General features: G+C 39.4%; 1 protein-coding gene across 4 annotated transcripts; it reads left to right on the top strand.

Moving 5' to 3' along the window:
- Nucleotides 1-818: 818 nt before the first annotated feature.
- Nucleotides 819-21541, top strand: lrrc2 (leucine rich repeat containing 2). Of its 4 annotated transcripts, none has more exons than XM_010896001.3 (10): nucleotides 819-912; nucleotides 2029-2189; nucleotides 7047-7162; nucleotides 7238-7293; nucleotides 7383-7539; nucleotides 9313-9446; nucleotides 10420-10565; nucleotides 14986-15105; nucleotides 21029-21153; nucleotides 21331-21541. In XM_010896001.3, exons 1-10 carry the CDS (start codon nucleotides 838-840, stop codon nucleotides 21378-21380), a joined length of 1140 nt encoding a protein of 379 aa, XP_010894303.1. In that variant the 5' UTR covers nucleotides 819-837; the 3' UTR covers nucleotides 21381-21541. The 4 variants fall into 4 exon arrangements, with proteins under 4 accessions (XP_010894303.1, XP_010894302.1, XP_010894305.1 ...); XM_010896000.3 differs by having other exon boundaries at nucleotides 14953-15105; XM_010896002.3 differs by having other exon boundaries at nucleotides 827-912; nucleotides 2042-2189; nucleotides 14953-15105.
- The last annotated feature ends 227 nt before the right edge of the window (nucleotides 21542-21768 follow it).

The raw sequence follows: 21768 nt of genomic DNA, 5'->3' as shown, positions 1-21768 counted from the left end.
CAGGCTTGGTGTAGGCAATGTGATGGTCTGAGGGCCATCACATTGGACAATGACCCAAAGCCCAGCTCCAAACTATGCAAAAACTATTTAGGGAAGAATCAGTCAGCTTGTATTCTGTCTATAACAGAGAGGCCAGCACAGTCACCAGATCTCAACCCTATTGAGCTGTTGTGGGAGCAGCTAGACTGTATGATACATACAAGATGTACCCATCAAAGTGCTTCAGGTTGCATGGGTTCAAATCTCTTCAGATTACTTCAACAAATTCACAACTGGAATGCAAAAGGTCTGAAAGACTGTAATTGCTGCAAATGGAGGATTTCTTGACGAAAGCAAAGTAAGGACACAATTATTATTTCAATGAAAAATAATTATTTCTAACCGTGTGAATTACTATATTTCCTATTCATTTTGCTATATTTCCTATTCCAACTCATTTCATATATGTTTTCTTGGAAAAGAAGGACATTTCTAAGTGACCCCAAACGTTTGAATGGTAGTGTATGTATCACAGCACTCAAGTTTTATTTTTAAATGTGACCTGTGTATTCACAGTTCACACTTGTTTTTTTACTTATGTGAATTTTGGACCCTCCAATAGATCTCTTCCAATTGCTAGTTACTGCTGAACGTGAGGCCTTTTAGGTTTATAGCCACTGAAACATGAGAGCAGATTTGTGGAAAATTTTCCATGACAGATTCCACAAGGTAACAGACAGTGGAGCTCACGATGTAATGTTGGTACTCCTGAGTGGGCTTACATGTGACCCCAGGAATCAAATCACCAGTGTAAAAATAGCACATTGGTCAGACTCAGACAAACAGGCTAAAATACAGATGACTCAGAGATATGGGTCGCTCACACTTTGTAAACAACTGAACAAGCAGTTCAGAAGCGGAAAATTAACACAGGTAAGAACATGTATATGCATAGGCATTGTCTTTTCAATAACTTACCTACGGGGGTGTATTTTTTTAATTACAGGTTTACTGAATAGGGGTTGAAGTCTAGCTCCTTTCAAAGGAATATTCTTACCCTTCGGCCGGCAGTAATATATATGAAGACATTTATTCATCTATGCATGCAATCCTGATCATGTCCTTGTCTGATCATGTCATTGTCTTGGAAATCGTCAATAGTCAGTCACGGGAATCAAATATAATTGTCCAGTGAAATTCAATAAACATAGATTTATTAGCATAACCACACCATTGCTAAAACCATAAGGCCATTAATGATATTTAAATTAACAAATTCTGACATGAATTAAGGGGATGTTTTGAAATGTATACTTTATACTGAAGTGCTATGGGTCAGGAGCAAACTGTAATCCATGAATTTGTTTTCTTTAAATCCTTCCCCTTATTCAGTATCCAAGTCTTGGGTTAAAGTCAAATCAAAATGTTCTAGGTTTCTTTGTGCTATGAATATTATCACAAAGCAAATGTGTTTGTGTTTATTACTATGTGGAAAAACCAGGATTCCAAGGCTTGTGTTTTTCTAAACACTCATTAAAGTATACTTGTGAGGTATTCATTATTTTCTCTCAAAACAGTTATAAGGTTGACTATTTGATTAAAATGCTAAGCAAAAAGAAAAAAGGCACAAAACCAATGTTTTTTTTTTTAAGGCACATCCTGGACTTTGGTATTAAGAGCAGTGCCAATGGTAACATTTTCAATATGGAAACAAAGGCATATATCTCTATATTTGCACTATGCCTTGCAGTGACTTTCAATTGGCAGAAATAATTAAAACATGACATATAAACAGCAATCAACAATCAGAATCAGCAAAATGGTTAGATACATTTTTAGTTTGCCATTTATGGTACGTTGTCATCTGCTTTTTTAAATTAAAAATAGTAGATTTCACACCGATGCTAGCTGCATAACTGTCAGATTCAAATCCTATTTTTGTAAATTTGCAGATTTGAATTTGCCAATAGATATACAGTATGTGCTTAGTGGACTTGAGGGATTTGTTTGACAGTAGAATGTTATGCTATCATTTAACCGCCATTTCAGTCTTTTTCAACAGGTAGAATCAAAATGAGGGCAGACAGGAGTGTTGACATACCCATTTATGACATCTCTCAACTCAGAGGCATGTGGGAACACAGAGTAATAAAATACAAAGAAAAACAGAAGAAGGAACGGGAACGAATACAGAACAGTGCTTTAGAGAAGTATGTAAATCAGCTCAGATGTCTGACAGATATTTTCATACTCTTTCTTTGCTTGGATTTAGCCTTTCGTCAGATCTGTTTGGGCTATCATGTCAACTCCTTGCATTGTCAAACAAAGAATTTGACATAGGAAGCAGTGGCAAGTAGTGACATTAAAGCATAAACAGACTTGTACTGTAGGAGAAAGATGACAATTGAACAATGGTCTTTCTGCATCATCTTATCTTGACAGTGGCCCTCATTCATGAAACCTCAGACAACATCTCAGATTTGAAAGACGGGACAGACTTAAGGTCATCTCCTTGTGTGATTTAAGGTGTTACGAAGAATTCAGTGACCGTGCGAATTCAGTGTGCCTGTCGAAAGTGCGCATGCGCTAATATTGAATATTTATTTCTGTTGATATTTCATGCACTTCTTGCTCCTCGCTCCCAACATTGCCTTCCTTCTAAAAAGTTTCTGGTAACCTAAGCTTGTTGGCGCTACAATATTAACCTTGTGATCATTGCGGTTCTGCATCCACAGATACGTTTGCTTAAAAACAGCAGCAGAAAGCAAATATATTGTGTCGGTTAACATATGTGTGTAGTACTGTATTGTTGCAATGACAAATGCCATGTTTGCGTTAGCTAGCACAACCAGTCAAAGTAACTGTGATCTTTGACAATTCAATTTGTTGAACTTTTCTCAATAATAACAAGCTACCCATACGGAACAAATATGTATTTTAAATATATTATTTCTATACATTGGATAAATGTATGTCAAAGTGTTGCAATTGGATTCCTTGAATGTATTTCGAAAAAACTGATTACTATAAAAATGCATGGCGGTATTACGAACACGCAACTTTCCATTCTCCTGTCTGGCACTGCTCCAAACAAGGATAAGCTAGTAGTGGTTTTACCAAGGTCACTGCAGTACAAACGAATATCGCTGAATATTGCTGTCTGTAAGATGAAACACATTTTGTATATGTATTGCTAAAATTTATTTAAACAGCTAAAGGTGATGTTATCAATATGTCAGTAAATAACATTTTGAAAGTGTGGTTGTATATTCAGATCTGCTGTGAAATCATACAGTTGGGAGAACAAGTATTTGTTACACTGACGATTTTGCAGGCTTTCCTGCTTACAAAGCATGTAGAGGTCTGTAATTTTTATCATAGGCACACTTCAACTGTGAGAGACAGAATCTAAAACAAAAATCACATTGTATGATTTTAAAATAATTAATTTGCATAACATACAATTTTATTACATAACATAAGTATTTGATCACCTACCAACCAGTAAGAATTCCAGCTCTAACAGACCTGTTAGTTCTTTAAGAAGCCCTCCGGTTCTCCACTCATTACCTGTATTAACTGCACCTGTTTGAACTTGTTACCGGTATAAAAGACATCTGTCCACACACTCAATCAAACAGACTCCAACCTCTCCACAATGGCCATGACCAGAGAGCTGTGTAAGGACATCAGGGATAAAATTTTAGACCTACACAAGGCTGGGATGGGCTACAGGACAATAGGCAAGCAGCTTGGTGAGAAGTTCAAGATGACGGTCAATCTCCTTCTGTCTGGGGCTCCATGCAAGATCTCACCTTGTGGGGCATCAATGATCATGAGGAAGGTGTGGGATCAGCCCAGAACTACACGGCAGGACCTGGTCAATGACCTGAAGAGAGCTGGGACCACAGTCTCAAAGAAAACCATTAGTAACACACTACGCCATCATGGATTAAAATCCTGCAGCGCACGCAAGGTGCCCCTGCTCAAGCTAGCGCATGTCCAGGCCCGTCTGAAGTTTGCCAATGACCATCTGGATGATCCAGAGGAGGAATGGGAGAAGGTCATGTGGTCTGATGAGACGAAAATAGAGCTTTTTGGTCTAAACTCCACTCGCTGTGTTTGGAGGAAGAACGATGAGTACAACCCCAAGAACACCATCCCAACCGTGAAGCATGGAGGTGGAAACATCATTCTTTGGGGATGCTTTTCTGTAAAGTGGACAGGACGACTACACCGTATTGAGGGGAGGATGGATGGGGCCATGTATCACGAGATCTTGGCCAACAACCTCCTTCCCTCAGTAAGAGCATTGAAGATGGGTCGTAGCTGGGTCTTCCAGCATGACAACGACCCGAAACACACAGCCAGGGCAACTAAGGAGTGGCTCCGTAAGAAGCATCTCAAGGTCCTGGAGTGGCCTAGCCAGCCTCCAGACCTGAACCCAATAGAAAATCTTTGGAGGGAGCTGAAAGTCCGTATTGCCCAGCGACAGCCCAGAAACCTGAAGGATCTGGAGGAGGTCTGTATGGAGGAGTGGGCCAAAATCCCTGCTGCAGTGTGTGCAAACCTGGTCAAGAACAATAGGAAACGTATCATTGCTGTAATTGAAAACAAAGGTTTCTGTACCAAATATTAAGTTCTGCTTTTATGATGTATTAAATACTTATGTCATGCAATAAAATGTAAATTCATTACTTAAAAATTATACAGTGTGATTTTCTGGATTTATGTTTTAGATTCCGTAACTCACAGTTGAAGAGTACCTATGATAAAAATTATAGACTTCTACATGCTTTGTAAGTGGGAAAACCTGAAAAATCGGCAGTGTATCAAATACTTGTTCTCCCCACTGTATCAAATATAACAAACCTTACATTAATGTCATTTTGGACTGTGAACATTGTTTTATGCAGTATACTAAGCATGTACACCTCAGGGTGAAATACATGTTTTTATAGTTCTGTACATGTCATTTATCATTAAATAGCAAGAATGTCTACACATAATTATTCAATTAATAATAAAATAAAGCCTTAATGGTGGCCTTTTTGTCTGTAGTGGACATCGATTGTGGACACGATTCTGTAGTGGACATGACTGCGTGGGCTCACGAACACTTTTGAAAACCATTGTTTGTGAACTCAGTACATCGCTGCATCGATAAATGTAAGTTAAAACTGAACCATGAAAAGAAGAAACCATATAAAAACAAGATCCAAAAACACAGCCGTCTTCTCTGGGCCCAAGCTTATTTATGATTGGCTGAGGCAAAGCGGAAAACTGTCCTGTGGTCTGTAAATATACTAAATTGAAATTATTTTTGTGAATCAAGGATGCTGCATCCTCCAGGCTAAAGAGGAGAGGGACCATCCAGGTTTGTATCAGTGCACAATTTAAAAGCCAGCATCCATGATGGTACGGGGATGCATTAGTGCACATGGCATGGGTGACATGCACATCTGAAGGCACCATTAATGGTGACCAATATATACAGGTTTTGGAGGTACACATGCTGCCATCCAGATCAAGTCTTTTTCAGGGAAGGCCTTGCTTATTTCAGCAAGACAATGCCAAAGCAAACTCTGCACGTATTACAACACCATGGCTCTGTAGTAAAAGAGTTTGGGTGCTAAACTGTCCTGACTGCAATCCCGACCTGTCACCTATTGAAAACATTTGGCGCTTTATGAAATGAGAAATACGACAAAGGAGACCCCAAACTGTTGAAATCAAGCAAGAATGGTAAAACCTATCACCTTAAAAGTTACAGCATTGGTGTCCTCAGTTCCAAACACTTATAGAGTATTGTTAAAAGAAGAGGTGATGTAACACATGCCCCTGTCCCAACTTTTTTGAAACATGTTGCTGACATCAAATTAAAATATATTTCCAAAAACAGTAACATTTCTCAGTTTTAACATTTTATATCTTGTATTTGTACTTTGTCAATATATTTTGATTGACAAAGGGACAGGTTTTGCCGGTGCCTGGTGGAAATGGTGTCCCCCTAATTAATGAAATTATAGTCCAGATTGAATTAAACTTATTGAATGTGTTGCTAAGTAGAGAATCAATAGCTGTGGGAGTTTAGGAAAATGTAGGTACTATATATTTTGATTGACAAAGGGACACAGATTTCGCCGGTGCCTGGCGGAAATGGTGTCCCCCTCCTTAATTAATGAAAATATAGTCCAGATTGAATTAAACCCATCAAATGTGTTGGTAAAGTAGAGAATCAATAGCTGTGGGAGTTTGGGAAATTTTGGAAATTGGGAGTTTGGTACTATGTATTTTGATTGACAGGGGGACAATGATTGACTGGCGGAAATAGTGTCCCACTCTTTAATGAATAAAAATATACTCCTGAATAAAAAACATATTCAATGTTGGTGAGAGATGTTTTTTGGACAATACAGGTTGATTTACAAAGAGTAAGAACACGTCTCCAATAACACCACAAAAAGTCGCTAGGTTTGTCGCTAGTTGCTTTTTTTTTTAAGTTGTTAAGGGGGTCTGAAAAGTTCCTAAATCTAGCGACAAAGTTGCTAAGTTGGCAACACTGGTAGGAAGTCAGTGTTGAGAACGAGAAGCCACAAGTGCATGAGATATCACACGCTCCCGCTGACAGAAAGGAATTTTAGATAGCGGCGCATGCGCACTTTGGACAGGCACACTGAATTCGCATGGTCACCGAATTCTTCGTAACAACTGAATACTTTCGTTTCTCAGCCCAGAGCCGAAGTACTTTAGAAGAGCAAGCTCTGCCATCATCAGAGTAACTGCTAGACCCCGAACCACTGGTTTATTTATACTCTCACTAGTCAATTTTAAGAGATGTTAGCTAATCTCAATGCCAACCACCGAAATTATAATGACCATTTATGATCTCCAACTATATCAATAGTATATGCATGAGTGACTTAGGAAAAGAAAGGCAAAGCAAGTTTTCATGAATGAGGGACAATATATTTTCAACCATTGATGCTGCTGTGATGATGTGTGAGAAACTTTTGTTATCAATTACACAAATATCCATGTTTTTTTTAAAACATGTTTTTCCCAAGGATCAATCAGGAATGGCAGTATCGCATAGAGTGCAAGAAATTGCAGTCCAATGAGTTGGAAGTACTCCAACATTACCTGGGTAGAACCGCTCAGAATGAAAAGCCCCACTATACAGGCAAGCTCAGCAATATCATTTAGTGCTAGATATTCAACATAGACCCATCATTAACTCATTGTTTCATCCTAACAGGTGCAAAATCCCCTTTATCCAAATTCATTTTGGAAATGGATGGTGATGATTTGGCGGTAAATTGGATATTTTTTTCCTGATTGTTTTTCACTAATACTAACTGTATCAGCACCATTGTTATTGTTTGGTATTCCTTGCAATGCAGGAACTCCCTGAAAGTATTCTAGATAAGCCACATCTTCGGGAAATGCACATAAGAAGAACTACAATCTACAAAATTCCAGGGTGGATTGAACAGTTTCCACACCTCAGCGTAATAAATATGCCCAAAAACGGAATTCAGAGGCTGCCAGTTGAAATAGGTGATTATAATTTTTCATGTACAGTATACAGTGGGGAGAACAAGTATTTGATACACTGCTGATTTTGCAGGTTTTCCCACTTACAAAGCATGTAGAAGTCTGTAATTTTTATCATAGGTACTCTTCAACTGTGAGTTACGGAATCTAAAACATAAATCTAGAAAATCACATTGTATAATTTTTTAAGAATTGAATTTACATTTTATTGCATGACATAAGTATTTAATACATCATAAAAGCAGAACTTAATATTTGGTACAGAAACCTTTGTTTGCAATTACAGCAATGATACATTTCCTATTGTTCTTGACCAGGTTTGCACACACTGCAGCAGGGATTTTGGCCCACTCCTCCATACAGACCTCCTCCAGATCCTTCAGGTTTCTGGGCTGTCGCTGGGCAATACGGACTTTCAGCTCCCTCCAAAGATTTTCTATTGGGTTCAGGTCTGGAGGCTGGCTAGGCCACTCCAGGACCTTGAGATGCTTCTTACGGAGCCACTCCTTAGTTGCCCTGGCTGTGTGTTTCGGGTCGTTGTCATGCTGGAAGACCCAGCTACGACCCATCTTCAATGCTCTTACTGAGGATAGGAGGTTGTTGGCCAAGATCTCGCGATACATGGCCCCATCCATCCTCCCCTCAATACGGTGCAGTCGTCCTGTCCACTTTACAGAAAAGCATCCCCAAAGAATGATGTTTCCACCTCCATGCTTCACGGTTGGGATGGTGTTCTTGGGGTTGTACTCATCGTTCTTCCTCCAAACACAGCGAGTGGAGTTTAGACCAAAAAGCTCTATTTTCGTCTCATCAGACCACATGACCTTCTCCCATTCCTCCTCTGGATCATCCAGATGGTCATTGGCAAACTTCAGACTGGCCTGGACATTCGCTGGCTTGAGCAGGGGCACCTTGCGTGCGCTGCAGGATTTTAATCTATGACGGCGTAGTGTGTTACTAATGGTTTTCTTTGAGACTGTGGTCCCAGCTCTCTTCAGGTCATTGACCAGGTCCTGCCGTGTAGTTCTGGGCTGATTCCTCATCATCCTCATGATCATTGATGCCCCACGAGGTGAGATCTTGCATGGAGCCCCAGACAGAAGGAGATTGACCGTCATCTTGAACTTCTTTCATTTTCTAATAATTGCGCCAGCAGTTGTTGTCTTCTCACCAAGCTGCTTGCCTATTGTCCTGTAGCCCATCCCAGCCTTGTGTAGGTCTAAAATGTTATCCCTGATGTCCTTACACAGCTCTCTGGTCTAGGCCATTGTGGAGAGGTTGGAGTCTGTTTGATTGAGTGTGTGGACAGGTGTCTTTTATACCGGTAACAATTTCAAACAGGTGCAGTTAATACAGGTAATGAGTGGAGAACCGGAGGGCTTCTTAAAGAACTAACAGGTCTGTTAGAGCTAGAATTCTAGGTGATCAAATATTTATGTCATGCAATAAAATGCAAATAAATTATTTAAAAATCATATCATGTGATGTTCTGGATTTAGATTCCGTCTCTCACAGTTGAAGTGTACCTATGATAAAAATTGCAGACCTCTACATGCTTTGTAAGTAGGAAAACCTGCAAAATCGTCAGTGTATCAAATACTTGTTCTCCCCACTTTATACTGGTTAACAATATACATATACTTTCCAGATGACATGATATTCATGCTACATCTTATTAAACATCTGTAATTTTAACATTTTTAATGGGATTTAGAATGTACATATTCATCATTCCATAACATTTATTTTTTATTTGTTGGTTATATTTTCTTTCAGGTAAAATTAAAAAATTGAGGGTACTGATTTTGAATTATAACAGGATAACCAGCATTCCTCCAGAACTTGGTGATTGTGAAAATCTGGAGAAATTGGAACTAACTGGAAATTTTCTTGAAGAATTACCGTTTGAGGTAAGGGCCTGATATGGATTTTTAAAGGATAGTTTCAAGGTTTATTATTGCCATACCATATCTTGGTACTAAGTGACAGTAATAATAAAAGTAATCTTGATCCATATTGAAGAAGGGTTTCACCATCTTTCAACTGGATGTTAGATGGTTCCTCACCCTGAAAGAAGAATAAGGGCTAGGAGAAACTCAGTTTTGTTTAAACAAACTTCAGCTAACGTATGCTAGCTCAAAATCAATGGAAGTAATCAGGGGGTGTTTTTTTTTTTTAATCACCAAATTCACATATTTATTCCAATTTGACCCAGTTTATATCCCCTCCCATTTTCCTGATGCCCAATTCGTGATTATGGCCTTAGAGGGTTTGGGTAAATCTAAGATCAAGATGTGTTCTCTGTTGCACATCTAAACCAAGAAATTATACTTTTTATCCACTGCATTCTTTCAGTTAACAACCATGTTTGAGCAGGCACTTGACCTACAACTATGAGTCGCTAGAGTGAGCAGTGAGAGAAGGCAGCCCTGTAAAACATGCTGTGCTAAATTGCACTGACCTGTATGGCTACTGTTGACATGCCGCTTTGACACAGCTGCACTCCGAGGCAGTGAATTAGACCAATTTGTCTTTTGGGAGACAATATTTAATTTGATGTGATTTGATTATTAAAAAATAAACATGAAACATGATCACATGCCCATATTATATCAGCGATGGCTGATGTTTTTAATGGTTGTTTAAAGAATACTGAACAATGGATTACAATTTTTATTGCCCCCTAGGCCAAAGTGTGAGGAACAATGTACAAATCATGTAAAAAAATTGTCAAACGCTCCATTTAACAATCCATTTAATAACGGGAAACACATGCCTACAAAAAAATATAAATATGCAATTATGTAATGATAACCAGACCATAACCATACAGTAATTTTTTTTGGGGAAAACACAGAATAAATAAATCTTTGGTTGTTTCAGTTAAGCAAACTCAAGAAAGTCACACATCTGGATTTAGCAGAAAACACATTTGCAAGCATTCCAATCTGTGCTCTACGTATGACAAGCCTAAAGCTGTTGGACCTGAGTATCAACATGTTGACTGATTTGCCAGAAGATATGGATAGGTATGTAAAGCATGATCTTAGTGTTATAAAGGATAACCATTTATTCATTCATCATGCACACCATCGCACACATACAGAAATAAGAGTCCAGTTGTTATAAGACTCAGTAGAGTCTAGTTGCCAGATATGGAAGAACAGCTTATGACTATGAATTCTAGCCTGTTGGGCTCTATATGGAGAGGTAGTGACTACTACATAACGTTTGGAACGTTTGGGCCTAATCACACTAATAGTTTCATTTTCGCCAGATTTCATTCTGCTATACATTTTTCATTGTATGAAAAGGTGAAATTCAAAACTGCCTGCTGTCACCTTCCAATGTATTTGGGAATATTTGCTACAGATAACCCCACATGAATCATGTGGATTGTAGTCACGCGTGCAATGAGATACACTATCGTTCAAATGTTTGGATATTTCCCTTAGATATTTCTTGTTTTGAAAGAAAAGCTAATTTTCTGTCCATTAAAATAACATCAAATTGATCAGAAATATAGTGTAGATATTGTTAATGTTGTAAATTATTATTGTAGCTGGAGATGGCTGTTTTTCAATGGAATATCTATATAGGCGTAAAGAGGCCCATTATCAGCAACCATCACTCCTGTGTTCCAATGGCACTTTGTGTCTGCTAATCCAAATTTATTGTTTTAAAAGGCTAATTGATCATTACAAAACCCTTTTGCGATGATGTTAGTGTTGTGTTGATTAAAGAAGTAATAAAACTGTCCTTCAGATTAGTTCAGTATCTTCAGCATCAATGTTTATGGCTCAAAATGTCCAGAAACAAATAACCTTTTCCTGAAACTCATCAGTCTATACTTGTTCTGAGAAATTAAGGCTATTCCATGTGAATAATTGCCAAGAAACTGAAAAGAAAGATCTTGTACAACGATCTGTACTACTCCCTTCACAGAACAGCGCAAACTGGCTCTAACCAGAATAGAAGAGGAGTGGGGGGCCCCGGTGCACAACTGAGCAAGAAGACAAAAGCATTACAGTGTCTAGTTAGAGAAAGAGACACCTCACAGGTCCTCAACTGGCAGCTTCATTAAATAGTACCCACAAAACATCAGTCTCAACATAAACAGTTAAGAGGCAACTCCAGGATGCTGGCCTTTTAGACAGAGTTGCAAAGAAAAAGCCATATCTCAGACTGGCCAATAAAAAGAAAAGATTAAGTTGGGCAAAAGAACACAGATGCTGGTGAAGTGGGGGATTTGTACAGGGTAAAAGGGATCTTGAAGAAGGAACGCTATATACCAGCTCACTCCATTTTGCAACACCATGCCATACCCTGTGGACAACAGTTGATTGGAGCCAATTTCCTCATACAAAAGGACAATGACCCAAAGCACAGTTCCAAACTATGCAAGAACTATTTAGGGAAGAAGCAGTGAGCTGGTATTCTCTCTTTAATGGAGGGGCCAGCACAGTCATTGGATCACAACCCTATTCAGCTGTTGTGGGAGCAGCTTGACCGTATGGTACGTAAGATGTTCCCATCAAGCCGCATCTACCTAAACCTTGTGAGAGGTGCTTCAGGAGGCATGGAGTGAACATTTTTCAGATACCTCAACAAATTGAAAACTAGAATGCCAAAGGTCTGCAAGGCTGTAATTAATTTCAGTTAAAAATCATTATCTTTAACCTCGTCACAGAGAATATTTCCTATTCATTTTGCTCTATTTCCTAATCAAACTCATTTTATGTATGCAGAGCTTTTCCGGCATTCAAAACTCAAAGGCGGCCGCTTTCCCAAAATCATGCACCACATCTCTGTCGGCATGGTAAAACAAGATTTTGCAGTTATTCAGTGAAATACCAGTGAAATACTGCATCAAATGTAACCGTAGGAAGAAAGTGTTGCCAGATAGGGAGGTTTCCCCACTAATTGGCCTACTTTAAATGGTCTTGGGCATGTCGATTCATACACTGAACAGAATTATATATGCAACACATTTGTTTTTGCTCCCATTTATCATGAGCTGAACTCAAAGATCTAAGACTTTCTCTATGTACACAAAAGGCCCTCTCAAATATTGTTCACAAATCTGACTAAATCTGTGTTAGTACTTCTCCTTTGCCGAGATAATCCATCAGCCTCACAGGTGTGGCATATCAAGATGCTGATTAGACAGCATTATTATTGCACAGGTGTGCCTTAGGCTGGCCACAATAAAAGGCCACTCTAAAACATGCAGTTTCACTGTATTGGGGGAGTCTCGAGGGGGGGGGATTATCTCGGCAAAGGAGAAGTGCTCAGTAAGACAGATTTAGACAGGTTTGTGAACAATATTTGAGAGAAATAGGCCTTGTGTGTACATAGAGAAAGTCTTTGAGTTCAGCTCATGATAAATGGGGGCAAAAACAAGTGTTTTGTTTATACTTTTGTTCAATATAGATAGGGTGGTATGCAATAGAAAGTGTAGTTTTTGTGGACTCTGCGGAAGATTTATTGCCAATATGGAAGAAGTTTATTGCCAATGCAATCTGGCAACCTTGCGTACTGGACCACACCTGTCCTGACATCGCTGATGAGTAGGCCTAATGTTGGAAAAACAAGTGTATCTTAGTTCTTTTACGCCCAAGCATGCAAATGTTTGAATAAAACTTACGTGCTAGGTGTATAACATTGTTTTAATGTTTCAGATTACTTCTAGTAGCCTAGAATTAAAAACATTTTAAAGAGAGTTTGTGAGACAACCGAAGATGACTGGATAAAAAGACAATCAGATTAGGGAATGTACTGTTACCAAAAAATAAATGCAATAAATGCAACATACAGTGTAAAAACTATACAATTAAAATGGCCTTTTCTGTGGTACCAAATACAGAAACAGAGCCACTAAGGCGAGTGCTGTGGCTCCAGGCCTTCAGATTTAACTATGACTCAGCCAGGTAACCTGCAATGCAACTACTTCACAAATGCAGGGCCGCCCCTCCCATTAGGCAAGATTAGGCATTTGAATTTGAGGCGGCATTTTGACAATTCTTTGCCTCCCTCCAGAGTGACAATTGGCTGCTGCAACTAAACAATGAAAATAGACAATAATAATACTGACTGTGATTAATTATAAAGTTAATGAGTTATTTCATATTTGTATGTGCTTTCTAGACCCTCTAATATACATAGAGCCAGTGGTTTTGTTTGCTAAAAGCATTGTGGAGCCAATGTGTCTGGGGCCTTATTAAAACAACCTAGCAGAAACAACTGTATAGGCTGGATGCACTTAAATCCCATCAAATGTGTACTAGTACTGGACAGACAGAGGAGAACAAAAACATGACAGGGTAAAAGCCTACATAAAAAAATAATAATAATAAATGTAACATGTTAATATGCAAAGAATAAATATATATGTAAAGAATAAATATATTGCCTGTATTTTGGTTGGCATTAGGGATGTCAGTGTAGAGTGCATTAGCTGCTCAAGTGGACATGGAAAACAGGACAGATTAAATAGCTGGTATCCAGATATTATATAAAGTACATCACAGAGTGTAACCAGATATTATATAAAGTACATCACAGTGTGTATCCAGATATTATATAAAGTACATCACAGAGTGTATCCAGATATTATATAAAGTACATCACAGAGTGTAACCAGATATTATATAAAGTACATCACAGAGTGTATCCAGATATTCTATAAAGTACATCACAGAGTGTATCCAGATATTATATAAAGTACATCACAGAGTATATCCAGATATTATATAAAGTACATCACAGTGGGGTGTCCGGTGGAGCACAGGGTAGTGGTGATTGGGGTACCACCAGACTAATTTTGAGACAGGAAAACCACTGCAGGTATGTTTTCATGAAAAACAAGGACATTTCTAAGTGACCCCAACTTTGAACAGTAGTGTAAATAGAATTGAGAATATGTAGAAAGAGTTCACTGAAGGTCCATGCAACTTGACTTCTTCATATAGACTCATGCCTACCAAATATTGACTAAAGATGGTGGATATTTTCGCAATCAATTATTTTCTGTTTTGTAAAATCATTTACAAACATTTGCAGATTTGTTTTACAGTGGCAGAAACTCAAATTCAAACCTTTTGATTTCCTACTGTCACAGTAAAATGTGGAAAAGCCCAAGTGGTGTGAATACTAGAGAGAGAGACAGTGTACATTGTCCGCTATTGTGCTATTTTGTAGGACTGTCAGATTTAAGAAAAACACTCCATTGGTCCACAAAGAACCTTGCTACCTGAGATGTTTCTACTAGTAAGAAACTGTTGCAAATATTTGTTGCAATAAAAAACATTTATTGTGAATGCACACTTAAATTAGGTTTAAGGTAAAAACCTATACCTTTCCAGGAGGGTTGGCAACCAGCGCTAAAACTATTTCCAATATGTTTTACTCTTCTAGATTGGACAAATTGGAATCCTTGTTTCTACATAGGAATGACATGGAGTATTTGCCGAACTGTTTGGAAAATATCACCACACTCAGGATGGTTGTTGTCAGTGGAGACACTTTGAAGTCTTGGCCTCCAGTGTTTGAAGAAAATTCCGCCATCAAGTAAGTCTGACGGGATCAGAGTGTATGAGTCTTGGAAAAGTATTAATACACTGTTCAAGAAAATTAAGGGAACACGTAATCATCACAGTATAACACCAAGTCAATTAAACTTCAGGGATATCAATCTGTCCAGTTAGAAACCATAAGCAATTGTGAATCAATGTCACCTGTTTTGGTGCAAATGAAAGTGACAACAGGTGCACTAGAGAGGCAACAGCAAGACAAACCCCAAAAAGGGAATGGTTTTGCAGTTGGTGGCCACAGACAATTGCTCTCTCCTTATCCTTCCTGACTGATTCTTCTCCAGTTTTGCATTTTGCTAGTGTCCTTGTCACTACTGGTAGAATGAGGTGGTAACTGCAGCCCATTCAGGTTGCACAGGCATTCCAGGTCCTACAGGATGGCACATCCATACGTGCTGTCGCAAGAAGGTTTGCTGTGACTCCAAGTAGTCTCAAGAGCATGGAGGAGATACCAGGAGACAGGCTGTTACACGAGAGCTGGACAGGGCATCAACCCTACAGCAGGACCGGTATCTGCTCCTTTGGGTGAAGAGAAACAGGAGGAGCACTGCCTGAGCCCTACCAAATTACCTCCAACAGGATACTGGTGTGCATGTTTCTGACCAAACTGTCAGAAACAGACTCCATGAGGGAACCTGGTGGAACCTGTGCTCACAGCCAAGCACGGTGCAGCTTAATTTACATTTGCCAGAGAACACCAGAATTGGCAGGTTGATGCCCTGTTCTCTTTACAAATGAGAGCAGGTTCACATTGAGCATGTGACAGACGTGAGTCTGGAGACTCTGGTGGGGAACGTTATGCTGCCTGCAACATCATCCAGCATGGCTGGTTTGGCGGTGGGTCAGTGATGGTCTGGGGAGGCATATCCTTGGAGGGTCACACAGACCTCCACATGCTAGCCAACGGTACCTTGACTACCGTTCGGTACCGGAATAAAATCCTCGTCAGAATTTACTGAGGTGCAGTGGGCCCTGGGTTCCTCCTGGTGTAGAACCCAGCCTCATGTGGCCAGAGTGTGTAGGCAGTTCCTGGATGACAAAGCCATTGATGCCATTGTCTGGCCCTCACGTTCCCCAAACCTGAATCCAATTGAGAACCTCTGAGACATTATGTATCAGTGCATCCAACGTCGCCAAGTAGCGCCACAGACTGTCGAGGAACTCACTGATGCCCTGATCCTGGTCTGGGAGGAGATTCCCCCAGGACACCATCCGCCGTCTCAACAGGAGCATGCCCAGACATTGTCGGGAGTGCAAAAAGGGATGTGGGGGCCATACACACTACTGAGTCACATTATGAGTTTCCATGATGACATTTACACAAGTTGGAACAGCCTGTGATTTCAATAGTTAATTTAGATTTTTGGTGTGAGTTTGAATCCAGCCCTCAATCAGTAGTTGATTTTAGTTTCCAGCAAGTGTGCATTTTGCAGCTTTACTGTACAAACAGTGCTGGCCCTAGCCTTTGGGTGCCCCCTCTCCCCTAGTGGTCTGGGGCCCTAAGCGACCACCTATGTAGCTTATACCCAGGGACAGCCCGGTGTAAAAATACTGTACTGTACAAATACTGTAACCAACATTAAAGTTACAATACTTTTCCATCCATTTATATTTATATCACTGCCTTATATGAGGCCTCTCCTCCTGGTTATACTAGTGATCATATCCCTCCTGCATCCTGAAAAGGAGGGGGTGTCGCTAATATTTATGACCGTAAATATAAATTTACTCTCAAACATATCACTGCGTTTCATTCTTTTGAAGTTTTACTAATGAAAGTTAACCAGGCCGATAAATCGTTTTACATAGCTACTATTTATAGGCCCCCCGGGCCATACACAATGTTCCTCAATGAGTTTCCAGAATTCTTGTCTAACCTTGTAGTCATGGCAGATTGTATTTAAATTTTTGGCGATTTAAATATTCATATGGAAAAGTCCAATGAACCTCTTCAAAAAGCCTTTGAAGCCATAATTGACTCAATGGGTTTTATACAACATGTCTCAGGTCCAACACATTGCCACAATCACACCTTAGATTAAATCCTGTCATGAGAAATAGATATTGTAGATCTAATAATTTCCCCCCAAAATCCTGGATTATCGGATCACTGTCTTATTACATTTACCGTTAAAACAAGAAATCCACTTGCTCCGCAAACAATGAGTTTCAAAAGCCATACTATAAATTCTCGGACTACAAATAAATTCCTTGATATTCTTACAAGTTCAGTCATTAACGACAGAGTAAATAAATCTGTAAACGATCAAATCGAGGATCTAAACTCAACACTGCGAAATACATTAGACACAGTTGCACCACTAAAAACTAAAGAAATACGCAACAAGAAACTTGCTCCCTGGTACACAGACAATACTAGAGCACTTAAGCAAGCCTCCAGAAAATTGGAGCGAAAGTGGCGCTCCACCAAGTTGGAAGTATTTAGACTAGCCTGGATATATAGTACACTACAATACCGAAAATCACTCACTTCTGCTCGATCAGCTTATTTCTCCAACCTGATTGAGGTGAACAAAAACAATCCAAAATTTCTCTTTGATACAGTTGCAAAGAAACTGTACAAAAAAGCAGAGCTTAGCAAGTGAAGTGGGTCTTCACTTTAGTTGTAATGAATACATGAACTACTTTGATGAAAAGATCATCACCATTAGAAAACAAATAACTGACTCCTCCTTAAATAGTTATGGTCCTCAAAATCCCAGTTGTCCTAAAAATGTCCTGAACCTCCCTGACCAGGTGTCAATGGGGACATTTGAATTTTTTGATACCGTATCGCTCAACTCATTTACTAAATTTGTAATGAGTTCTAAACCCACAAACTCTCAGCTAAACCCGATTCCAACAAAATTACTTAAGGAGCTATTTCCTGTGCTAGGTCAGCCAATGCTGAACATAATAAATTGCTCCCTTTCCTCCGGATGTGTGAAAAACTCACTAAAAATAGCGGAAATTAAGCCTCTTCTAAAAAAATCTAATCTGGATCCCGACATATAAAACAATTATAGGCCAATATCGAACCTCCCGTTCCTCTCAAAAATCTTAGAAAAATGTGTTTCCCAACAACTGAATGCCTTCCTAAAGACAAATAACATTTATAAAATACACCAGTCCGGTTTCAGATCCCATCATAGTACTGAGACTGCACTCGTGAAGGTAACAAATTACCTTCTAATGGCCTCGGACAAAGGTTCCGCATCCGTCCTGTTGCTTCTTGATCTTAGTGCTGCTTTTGACACTATTGATCACTCCCTTCTCTTAGAGAGACTGGAAACCCATATTGGGCTACGTGGACATGTTCTAGCCTGGTTTAAATCTTATTTATCTGAAAGATATCAGTTTGTTAGTGTGGATGGCATATCCTCTGACAAGTCAAAGGTATGCTTTGGTGTTCCTCAAGGCTCAGTTCTGGGCCCATTATTGTTCTCACTATATATGCTCCCTCTGGGCGATGTAATCCGAAATCACAATTTAAACTTTCACTGTTACGCTGATGACACACAGTTATATATTTCAATGAAGCATGGAGAAGCCCCTAAATTAGCTATGGAAGCATGCGTTTCAGATATTAGGAAGTGGATGACAGAGAATTTCTTGCTCTTAAACTCAAGGAAAACAGAAATGCTTGTTTTAGGACCCAAGAAACAAATAGCGTTGTTAGCAGATCTCACTGTGAACCTCAAAGTCTGTATGGTCGTATCCCAAAAAAACTGTAAAAAAATTAGGTGTTACCCTTGACCCTGACCTCTCCTTTGAAGAACATATAAAATATGTCTGAAGAGTTGCTTATTTTCATCTTCGAAACACCGCAAAAATTAGAAACTTTCTATCAAAAACTGATGCAGAAAAATTTATCCATGCTTTCGTTACTTCTAGATTAGATTACTGCAATGCTCTTCTCTCTGGTTATCCAGACAAACTAATAAATAAACTTCAATTAGTGCTGCACACGGCTGCTAGAATCCTAACTAGAACAAAAACAGTTGAACACATTACTCCTGTCCTAGCATCCTTACACTGGCTGCCTGTTAGGGTTAGGGCTGATTTTAAGGTTTTACTCTTAACCTATAAATCAATACATGGACTTGCTCCTACTTACCTTGCTGAAATGATCCAGCCATACATACTAACACGTAATCTACGATCGCAAGATGCAGGTCTTTTAATTGTACCTAGAATTTCTAAACAAACAGCTGGCGGCAGGGCTTTTTCTCATAGAGCTCCACTACTGTGGAATGATCTACCAATTAAGGTTATAAATGCAAACTCAGTGCAAACTTTCCAGTGTCTACTAAAAACTCATCTCTACAGCACAGTTTATAATTAGGTGTAGCCTGGCCCGGGGGCGTGAAGGTGAACAGAAGGCTTCATACTGTCCACCCTTGCGGTCTTGCCAGGTGGGCTCTCGTCGCCACTGGGATGCCCTCCCTCCAATGCCTTCCGGGGGAAGAGTCACTGGCTTGTTGTTGTCTCTCTGTTGCGCACTTGTGCAATTGGGCTGTACGCTGCTGGCAATACTCGGCCCTCTTTCAGGGTGGTTGCGGTTGGTGGGTGTCCCTTTGGTTGATGCCTGGCAATGTGGGTGGATTGATTTCCTGCCTGTTGGGCCCTGTCCGGGGCCTCCCCCAGGTAGGGCCACAGTGTCGCCGGACCCCCCCGCCTCAGTTCCAAGGTGTTACGCTGCTATATTATTGTGCTGGGGGATATGAGGAATGCACTTTCTAACTTTTCTCAGTCTCCTCCAGTTTTAAATTTTAGGAGGAGATGAGGTCCTGGTCCACACCTGCGGAGTACCTGGTTTGGGGGGCACGTTGCTGTCCATGTCCTTGTCCACCTGGTCATACTTTTGACCTAGTCTAGAATCAAATAGACTCTGGATTAAGCCAGCGAAATGTATTTATTATTCTAATTGGACTCTTAATATCTCACCCCACACAACCAGAAGAGGACTGGTCACCCCTCTGAGCCTGGGTCCTCTCTAGGTTTCTTCCTAAAATTCGGCCTTCTTAGGGAGTTTTTCCCTAGCCACTGAAATCCAACACTACTGTTGTTTGCTCCTTGGGGTTTAAGGCCGGGTGTCTCTGTAAAGCACTTTGTGACAACTGCTGTTGTAAAAGGGGCTTTATAAATAAATTTGATTGATTTTTATATTTTCTTTGACAGTATGTGACCATTCAGAGCAGAATGTAGAGATGTTAAGAATGAGCAATCTTCCATCCATCCATTTAAAAGAGCCAACTGATAGTACCTAAATGTTTATTCAGAATTCTTGTGGAAGATAGTGTTTTCCTTTCATGCATCACTTAAATAATATTTAGATTTATGGTCAAATTTATGATTTAAAGTTCTGAATTAAAGAGTGGGCCACAATTATTTTACAACACAGTGAGAGAAAGGTGATGCATCTAGCCAGTAAGTTTTGCATTATTTTGCTAATTAAATTGAAAAAGAAAAAACAAATGACTACAAAATAAATATACAAATATATTATTTAATATTAGGTTTTGTTAAAGTTCTGTTAACAGTCAGTGTCAAAAATATACACATCCAGAATGGGGAAATACTTCTCAAAATCACTGTAGTATCACAATGGCACTTTAAAACAATTGCAGGTAACTGTTTCCTGACTGCTCTACAAATCACATTGAATACTAACAACTCATTATTTGTAGATCTGTCAGTTTACCCAGATACAGTCAAGTAGTCCCTAGAGGACCAATAATTTGCCACTAGCTGGCACAAAAACATTTGAGAAAGGCCGATATACCCTTCTTTTGTTTAATTTATGACAGTCTCTACATTTGTTGCTCAGACTAATCTCCTGGGTCCATATGAATAATTTTGCATTATACTGGAAATGTGATATGAGTTTTTTTTTCCAGATTCATTAAGCTATATGACAACACTGTTGATGCAATAGACTATGGTGATGAGGAGATTTTGGAAACAATGCAAGACCATGAGAAAGAATTTATGAAGACATACATTCACACACTAAAGGAAAGAGGTAAGTCATATTACCTTTCTTGCACATGGCTTTTCAAAATTGTGGACTGATTCACTAGTAATCACTTAGCGAGACACATGATCCCATGAGCCCGTGCAAATTGCTAGAACACGTCTGTCTAGTCTCATACTAAATTGTTGTGAAGCCTATAAATGCATGTACATTTTTTATCCCCAGAAACAGCCCCAACATACACAACCAAAGTGTCATTCTCTTGCTTTCTGTAATGAAGACCAGAAGAAAACAGATGGAGACTCCATGTCTCTCCTCAGAACACTACAGTGGCACTACAGGGTTCAAGCTGACTGCCATCCAGACATTTGCCAGATCTCACAAAACCTGGAAAGCTGATAAACAGCTAACTGCATCATAATGTAGCAATCAAATGTCAAAATGTATTCAGTGACCACGCAGCTATTGGCTGATGCAATGCTGTGTTTCCCATGACATCAACCTTGAGCTCACAGTAATCGCACATGGTAATAATGGATTACTTAATTACATAAGTTAGTTTGGTAAAGGAATTGTCATTACTAGATACTGCTGGAATCCAATTGCATTTTTTCTTTTAATTATCAACTAGTGTCTTGCACTGAAATAAACTGGGTGTTTATT

Source organism: Esox lucius, chromosome 13 (genome assembly GCF_011004845.1).
Source record: "Esox lucius isolate fEsoLuc1 chromosome 13, fEsoLuc1.pri, whole genome shotgun sequence".
Taxonomy (NCBI): Eukaryota; Metazoa; Chordata; class Actinopteri; order Esociformes; family Esocidae; genus Esox; species Esox lucius.
Note: the sequence above shows the minus strand (reverse complement) of the source record. Positions and strands in the feature narration are given on the sequence as shown.